At 40.4% G+C, this 9410-nt stretch overlaps 1 protein-coding gene across 1 annotated transcript in view; it reads right to left on the bottom strand.

The window, feature by feature from the left end:
- The window catches only part of enpp2l (ectonucleotide pyrophosphatase/phosphodiesterase 2-like), an 85414-nt gene that overhangs the window by 51713 nt on the left and 24291 nt on the right, over window positions 1-9410 (bottom strand). Inside the window, exons 11-18 of the mRNA XM_033637624.2 lie at window positions 7202-7274; window positions 6277-6385; window positions 5676-5801; window positions 5540-5571; window positions 5299-5426; window positions 1585-1663; window positions 1245-1332; window positions 848-1020 (exon numbers count right to left, since the gene is read on the bottom strand). Coding sequence (XP_033493515.1) covers window positions 848-1020; window positions 1245-1332; window positions 1585-1663; window positions 5299-5426; window positions 5540-5571; window positions 5676-5801; window positions 6277-6385; window positions 7202-7274 — 808 coding nt within the window. The remainder of the gene's footprint in view (window positions 1-847; window positions 1021-1244; window positions 1333-1584; window positions 1664-5298; window positions 5427-5539; window positions 5572-5675; window positions 5802-6276; window positions 6386-7201; window positions 7275-9410) is intronic.

The following is a 9410-nucleotide window of genomic DNA, read 5'->3' as shown; positions in this document are numbered from 1 at the left end:
CTGACCCATTCATTGACCCTATGTGGACTTTATTGCTTTAATTGCTACATCACATGACTTTCTGGCAATAAATTTACCACTTAGACCTCAGAGAATTTTTTTTTCTTAAAAATTTGCCACTTTAATTTCAGAGAATATCCATTGTTTTTTCTTTTTCTTTTTTATAAATGTACCACTTTAATATGACAGAATATCCAAACTTTTCTTATAAAAGTACCACTTCAGTTTCAAACAATATCCTTTTTTTCTCATAAATTTACCATTTTATCTCAGAGAATATCCATTTTTCAAAATAAATGTACCACTTTAATTTCACAGGATATCCAAGTTTTTTTCTTATAAATGTACCACTTTATTTTCAGGGAATATCCAAATTTTGTCTTAAAAAATGCCACTTTAATTTCAGAGAATATCCATTTTTTTTCCTTTAAATATACCTCTTTAATTTCAAGGAATATTCAAGTTTTTATCTGTAAAATTTACCACTTCAAATTTTTCTCAAATGCACCACTTTAATCTCAGAGAGTATTCAAGTTTTTTCCGGAAAATTTAACACTTTATCTCAGAGAATATCCATTTTTTAAAAATAAATTTACCTCTTTAAACAAAGAGAATATCCAAGTTTTTTCTTTTACACTTACCACTTTAATTTTATAGAATATTTAAGTTTTGTCTTAAAAATTTACCACTTTACTCTCAGTAAATCTGACATTTTCCTGGGAATTTTCTTTCCCTCTTTTGCTTCCATTTTTCTTTGTTTTTAACCTACAATGGCACCAATACCCCATTGTAAAATACAACTGAAAGGGTTAGAGATTATTTTTTTGTGACATCACTGTCCTCTGACCTCATCGTCACAGCTGCAGCCCAGGTCACTGGTCACAGTGGCATCAGAGTCTGACGCTGGTGACGGCAGTGTCACTTCCTCTGGCATGCTGGGTTGGTGTGGAGGATCTTTCAGCATGTCGTTCAAGCTGCCGTATGTCCCATTGTTAGGGGCCGGCTTCAACCCTAACAAGTCTGCGACACAGAGAGAAAGAAGGAGAGACAGCAGGGTCAGTTTGTCGATAAAAATATCAGAAGTGTATTTGAACAGGAGATAAAAGTTTGTTGTATAGCTGTAAAAAAGGTTTCAGAGCTCTCTTGACACATCACACATGAAAACATGACCTGTAAAGTGGCCTTATATGACCCAAGGTGCATCACTGATGACCAATTTAAAAAAAAGAAAGTTATATTCTCACCACACATGACGTTGTATAATTCTATATTTTCAAACTCTGGCACGCTTTTCTGGAACTTGAAGCTCGGTCCATGACCCACGAATATGGTCTGTGTGAAAAAAATAACACATTAAACCCTGAGGAAAAATGGTTCTCCTCTAAATCACTGGTTTACATATGCCTGGTTCTCAGTGGTTGGAACTACAATAAAAGAAAAATCATTGTGTATGCTACAGAGACATCAGGTAAAAACAATATGTTACTGTCAGAGGTGTGTTATACAATGTGATTATATCACAGTTAATAATACAGGAGACAAAAAGAGATAGTAATTTAAGGAGACTTTAAATCAACACAGTACCCTCATGCTGGTAATCTTGTTGTCAAAGCCGTGGTCACCAAAGAAACCACACCGAGTCCTCAATTTTTCGGGCATTTTCCTAAAGCAAAAACAAAAGTACGTTTTTTCCAACTATCAAAACCTTCTGCAGCCTTTCTTTAAGAAGTTTAATATAACAACTCCCAAATCTTAAAGTCTAACACTGTCGGGCAAATGTCTTTTGCCATGGGTTTATTATGATGACAGGACATTTTTCACTTTAACCAAATATTTCAGGAAATCTCCATTAACCCCTCAACAGACCACACAATCCTTCAACTCAGTTTAAAGGTGCAGTATGTAGAATTCAGTGGCATCTGGTAGTGAGGTTGCAGAACAGGCGCCAAGCATGTAAGAGAACCATGGAGGCCGGTGTGAAAACGCAAACATGAGAATGGCCCGATATACAGCCAGTGTTTGGTTTGACTGCTCTGGGCTACTGTGGAAGCATGGCGGACTCTGTAGAAGAGGACCCCCTCTGTATGTAGACATCAATGGCTCATTCAAAGGTAACAAATACACAAAGATTCTTAGTTTCCTGGGGGTTTTATATCAATGAAAGAGAACATAGTCATGAATATTATACTACATTTCTGCCCCTAAATCTTACACACTGGACCTTTGAAACATGAAAATTATTAAGGACACTCTCCAACATTACAAAAACTATAGAGATTTCTTAAAATACATCTTCATTGGGATGATTAAAGCAGTGGTGCTGGCAGCTGTAAACCTGTTTGCACTGCGCGCACATTTTTTTCAATGATTTATCATCCTATCTTGAAAATAAAATTGTGACAAATGCAGCAGATTGTGTCTTTGGGCTCTTTTTTACCGATGAATGTGCCTGAGATGCATGTTCTGGTGTCCACTCACTATGACACATACATTTGGATGCTGATGATTGGTGCACACATCACGGGCCAGAGATCAGTGTATGATAAACATTTCTGGAGCTCAGTAGTGATGCTAACAATATTGTGTTACTTATCTTGTGTGTTAACAAGCAAAAGTAGTTAGAAATGAGCAAACGAAAACAACTGAGCATTTTTCAGGATTTTGAAATAAGAACGCAAACAAGCCTCAGCAGCGAAGAGTATGCAGAGTGCAGCAATGCGAGCATCGAGTCTGCTGACGTTATTGCTGCTAGCATTAACGTTACAACGACAGAGGCTAGCAGCCAGCTACATGTCCAGGATCCACCAGCTTTGCAAAGCGATGAGCCCTGCGATCATCATGATATTGGAATTGATGCAGAGGCCATTCTGCAGGAGTTTGATGCAACAGGGAGAAATACAATGAACTTCAAATAGGTAGGAACACTACTTCATTTTATCATCTTTTTATTGTTAATTGTAGCAGCTTGGTTTGGGCTTCGTGTTACATATTGTTGCTGTATATTTTGTTGATGCTGAAGCTGTGTTGTTACTGTGTGATGCTGCTGCTAAATGAGGGAATCTTTTGTCTGCTAAATGCCTGTATGTTTCTCTGGGCTACAGTACAGGCCAAAAGTTTGGACACACCTTCTCATTCAATGCGTTTTCTTTATTTTCATGACTATTTACATTGTAGATTCTCACTGAAGGCATCAAAACTATGAATGAACACATGTGGAGTTATGTACTTAACAAAAAAAGGTGAAATAACTGAAAACATGTTTTATATTCTAGTTTCTTCAAAATAGCCACCCTTTGCTCTGATTACTGCTTTGCACACTCTTGGCATTCTCTCCATGAGCTTCAAGAGGTAGTCACCTGAAATGGTTTCCACTTCACAGGTGTGCCTTATCAGGGTTAATTAGTGGAATTTCTTGCTTTATCAATGGGGTTGGGACCATCAGTTGTGTTGTGCAGAAGTCAGGTTAATACACAGCCGACAGCCCTATTGGACAACTGTTAAAATTCATATTATGGCAAGAACCAATCAGCTAACTAAAGAAAAACCAGTGGCCATCATTACTTTAAGAAATGAAGGTCAGTCAGTCCGGAAAATTGCAAAAACTTTAAATGTGTCCCCAAGTGGAGTCGCAAAAACCATCAAGCGCTACAACGAAACTGGCACACATGAGGACCGACCCAGGAAAGGAAGACCAAGAGTCACCTCTGCTTCTGAGGATAAGTTCATCCGAGTCACCAGCCTCAGAAATCGCAAGTTAACAGCAGGTCAGATCAGAGACCAGATGAATGCCACACAGAGTTCTAGCAGCAGACCCATCTCTAGAGCAACTGTTAAGAGGAGACTGCGCCAATCAGGCCTTCATGGTCAAATAGCTGCTAGGAAACCACTGCTAAGGAGAGGCAACAAGCAGAAGAGATTTGTTTGGGCCAAGAAACACAAGGAATGGACATTAGACCAGTGGAAATCTGTGCTTTGGTCTGATGAGTCCAAATTTGAGATCTTTGGTTCCAACTGCCGTGTCTTTGTGAGACGCAGAAAAGATGAACGGATGGATTCCACATGCCTGGTTCCCACTGTGAAGCATGGAGGAGGAGGTGTGATGGTGTGGGGGTGTTTTGCTGGTGACACTGATGGGGATTTATTCAAAATTGAAGGCACACTGAACCAGCATGGCTACCACAGCATCCTGCAGCGACATGCCATCCCATCCGGTTTGCGTTTAGTTGGACGATCATTTATTTTTCAACAGGACAATGACCCCAAACACACCTCCAGGCTGTGTAAGGGCTATTTGACCAAGAAGGAGAGTGATGGAGTGCTGCGGCAGATGACCTGGCCTCCACAGTCACCGGACCTGAACCCAATCCAGATGGTTTGGGGTGAGCTGGACCGCAGAGTGAAGGCAAAGGGGCCAACAAGTGCTAAACACCTCTGGGAACTCCTTCAAGACTGTTGGAAAACCATTTCAGGTGACTACCTCTTGAAGCTCATCGAGAGAATGCCAAGAGTGTGCAAAGCAGTAATCAGAGCAAAGGGTGGCTATTTTGAAGAAACTAGAATATAAAACATGTTTTCAGTTATTTCACCTTTTTTTGTTAAGTACATAACTCCACATGTGTTCATTCATAGTTTTGATGCCTTCAGTGAGAATCTACAATGTAAATAGTCATGAAAATAAAGAAAACGCATTGAATGAGAGGGTGTGTCCAAACTTTTGGCCTGTACTGTATATTCAGTATATTATATTGTATTCTGTTATTTTGCTGGCTGCTGTTGTCAGGTCTGTTGGCTTGTCTCTGAAATGCACGTTGTAGGCTAATCAGAGTTATAAGGTGCTGTTGTGTTAGAAATGTTAATGTTAATCTCTTGCTCGCTTGCTGAGTACACTGCGTATGTCCGTGCGTGGGAAACCTACGTGTTCATGGTACCCTACAAGTGGGCGGGAGGGCAGTCCCTGTGTGCACTATGAAATATAATCCTGCCGGCACCACTGGATTTAAGTGCCACTTCATCTTTACTTCACTAACTTGAAAGAACACTTATTTGAAAATCAAATGAATATGGTTCAGTTATTTGAGCTACAATGTCTAATATGTATTAAATACCATCAAGCATTGTTTTTTTCTTACCTGATGAAGTAAACTGTCAAATAACACCACACAGAATAAACGAGTGGGCTTACTGTGTGCTTGTGTTGGTGACAGTATAAAGATTCCTGGCACAATCATTTCTCAGAATCAGTATGGTAATGATTTATACATATTAAACTGTCACATTAATAAGCACGTCTCAGGTTACCTGGCGATGTGCCACTTCCTCTCCATCAGCAGCTGGACTTCCTCGATCCTGCGGTTGTTAGCATAGTGAAGCCTCTTGGGTAAATGCTGCTTCAGGTACGGCTTGAAGTGCTGAGTCGGCATTTTACACTGAAACAACAAAGGTAGTGACTGATCTGACCTCTCTTTCTCTCTGTCACACTGGACAGTTTGAAAAATGGCAGGAAAAATGGTTTAGTTTATGTCTGTATGGTGGCACTCACAGTGAGGTTTGCGACCACAACTTTTGGGTCATCTGAAAAGAAAGAATAATATCAAAATGAAGCCCATTTTATTTCTTTTTTAAATGTCTGAAAATCTGATCCAATCTAGTGCTAAAACCAATCAGTCTCTTCTTACATGTAGTGGATTTGGGGTCGCGGGGTCGTATTCTGCCCAGTGAGCCGGGGATCAGTGTAATCTCGTCGATGTTGAGCGGGTAGCTGCTAAGAAACTCTGTCCGGTCACAGTGGGTCTCCTCCATACCTGACAGTCAGACAGAGAAGACAGCCATGGTGTCAGTTGTTATTATTAGTGAAAGGGTTGGTTCACCTAAAAATAACACAGATTACATACGAACTTTTTTTTCACCTCATTTTCTGTTCATGCTGATGCTGATTCATTTTTACGTGCCAAAATCTGAACCTGCTGCTCCCACTGAAAATACACTGGAGGTGAATGAGACTTTTTGCTCTTCAAAGTATTGAATAGACTGTATATTGATAATGGGTGTAGCCACTGTGGTGTCAACCACAGGTGGGTGAGATTATTATAAGCCCAAGCACAGTCAGTATTACTCAGTAATAACTAACATAATGATGTTGTTTTTTGGGTTTATCTGTATTTGTAGCCCTTGTATTTGATTTTGTAAGTCATCCTCTTTGTTATTCATTCAGCTTTAAATAAACAGATTTAACTATAGAAAAGAGATATAACATCAAATGTTACATGGCAGTCATACCATGGTCTCCTACGATGATGACGTTGACGCAGCGATGCAGGTTCATCTGCTTTAGACCGTTCATCAGCTGACCAATGATGTTATCCATCTCCCTCAGAGGGTTATCCAACTGTAGACAAGAGAAACTAGAATTACCACCTTGGGGTTGTATGCCTCTGCAAACCACTCAAGTTGCAGTTACAGTTTACATCCATGTCTGTGAACACATAAATTCTTCACATCTTCAGCCTGACAGCACAGAGGATCTTCAGCCATTGCCACCAATTCAGTATCTGACCAAATGTCTTCCCTTCTGCTCCTGAGATGTGACGTTGAGTAATGGCCAAAAACATATTTTATGAGGTCACACTGGCCTTGACCTTCAGCCACCAAAATCTAATCAGTTCATTCTTCAGTCCAAGTGGACCTTTGAGCCAAATTTAGGGAAACTCCTTCACAGCCTTCTTCAGATATCATGTTCACGAGAATGAGGTCTGGTCAAGGCCAGAGTGATCTTTGACCACCAAATTCTAATCAGTTCATTGAGTCCAAAAGGATGTTTTTGAAGAAAGGAATGAGATGTTTAAGAGAATGAGATGGACGCAAGGTCATTCCCACTAAAGAATTTCAAACAAGGTCACAGTGACCTTTGACCTTTGACTACCAAAATCAAATCAATTCATCATTGAGTCCGAGTGGACATTTGTGCCACATTTGATTAAATTGGCTAAAGATATGTTTAAGATATTGCATTCATCAGACTGGAACGGACGGAGGGACAGACAGAAACAGATGGACGGATGGATGAATGGACAGACAATCTGAAAACATGATGCCTCCAGTTACGGCTATCACCAGCACAGAGGCATAAAAACAGGATAAATAAAGAAATAACCGAGACCTTTATTTGTTTTTTCACTTCTCAACCCACAGGTGTCACACTCACCTCACTGCTGAGCGGACCCAGACGATGTCCGAAGGTATCAGGCTGCTCCGAGTGAACGGCGTAAACGTACGGTCTGAGGATAGACAACATAGACAATTTATTTATGATTTTTAATTCAAAAATCATCCAAGTGTGAGACCATTTTGAACAAGATTAAATCCTTTGCTGAGCGTGTTGTTTCTGGTGTAAGCATCTCATCTCATCTCACACTGAACTGAGAAACAAAAACACCTACTAACCCTCAGCTTCACTGCACTATAAAAACACTTATCAGCTCATGACCCCTTCGCTGACCCAGCATCTACTCAACACTAAAATAACCTTTATCTTCAAGTCTTGAAAAGACACTTACCAACCCTCAGACACGCCTAACTACATATAAAACATACAGCATTTCTTATATAAATCTATTTGAGACTAACAACTCATTGCTGAGATCTTTGACATAAAGTAAAAGTCCAAGTTGTATTTATAGGTCATCTTGCCTTGGGATCACTCAAGCTGGGATACAGCAATCTGCAATTTAAAGCAAATGTGAGCCAGGGGCGAAAATGGCCACCTTCCCTACTTCGTACCCCTTACCACCCTGGGACTGTCTGCTATTTCTTCAGAAGAAACTCTAGATACTGACACATACACAGAGCCATGGCAGGGGAAAGCTCAGACCAGCAGGAGCTGCAGCATGGACAATCTCTGTGTGACAAGTGTGTGTTGAATCCTGCAAAATCCACAAGAGGCTCATCATGCCAAAACTGTTGGATATATCTACAGGAAACTGCTGTGCTACAGATGAGAATTTTTACAATGGAAGATGAGAAAGGGCTTCATGGGATACTCCCCATGACAACCAATGGTTAGACAGCTATGTTTGCCACCACTGATCAAAGTAGTGTTAACCATAATGTTACCTCAAATATCCTAAACCTGGATGATACTAGGGATGTCCCGATCCGATATTCGGATCGGTATCGGCCGCCGATATTAGCAAAAAACGGGCATCGGCATCGGATCGGACTGCATGGAAAAATGCCGATCCAAGAACTCCGATCCAGTTTTTCACAGAATCCGATCCAGGTTTTCCGGCCAGCCCAGCGCCCTGTGATTCAAGCAGTCCATTCCAGTGGCAGCTCCAGCTCTTACTATCAATCCACCAGGCCAGCATGCAGACGGCAGACCATGCCGCAGACACACACGGAGGGAAGGGTTGGAAGAGTAGCGGTCAATTTAGTTAACTGACTATTTGTTTTCTGCTCTGTTTTTTTGAGAGTGATATTTTTATTTGGTTTACACTCTTACTGTTTAAGTAAAGAGCACTGATGGCATTGTTTTGGGCACAATTAGTAAAATTGGAGCCATGGATGGACTATTGCTTGTTTAAACAGTTGTACAATATTGTGTGCCTGTGCACCAGGCTGGCACTGACTACTAAAATAACTGAAAAGGAAAGGTTCAAGTTTAAAGTTTGTTTATTTAACCCTGTTAACAATAAACAGGTCAGTTTCTCATACTAACTGTTGTGGATCATTCTAACTAACCTGATTAAGTAGTTGTTCTTGATAGAGTAATATTGCTTGATCAAACCTTTTCTAACATGACTGACAACAAAATAAGTGAATATGTATAATACACACTTGGATCGGATCGGTATTGGCCAAAACTCAAGGCTGTAATATCGGTATCGGATCGGAAGTGAAAAAGCTGGAACGGGACATCCCTAGATGTTACAGTGTCTTTCCTGAAACTTTTTAAAGTGCTAAGTAACAAATGGAACAGAATCAGAAAAACAAATTGTGGTATCACAGGAAGAAATACAGCATTGCCGGGCATTTGGCTCAAAAACAAATATCAACCACTGTCTGCACTAAGTCTGAACGAGCCGGAAAGCAATTTCATGACTGGGAAGCAGGGAATAAAAAAATGATCTCACTCATAAAGGAAAAACATGATACTAATATACAGGACAAGACCAGAGAATCTGTGATAGAGGTGAAGGAGATAGATATCCTCCTTGTGGGAGACGGTGCTATCAGTACTGTAAACAATGGAAGGACAAGTTGTATTTAAAACTATAGATCATCTTTCACTGGAATCACCCCAGCCATGATACAGCAATCTGCAACTTAAAACAAATGTGGGCCAGGGTCATAAAGTGTGGGGCAAATGGCCCCTTCCCTACTTCCTATCCCCTACCACTCTTCAGCCCCTTTGC

This window comes from Epinephelus lanceolatus, chromosome 16 (assembly GCF_041903045.1).
Source record: "Epinephelus lanceolatus isolate andai-2023 chromosome 16, ASM4190304v1, whole genome shotgun sequence".
Lineage (NCBI taxonomy): Eukaryota > Metazoa > Chordata > Actinopteri > Perciformes > Serranidae > Epinephelus > Epinephelus lanceolatus.
The sequence above is the reverse complement of the archived record's forward strand: the minus strand, read 5'-3'. Positions and strand labels throughout refer to the sequence as shown.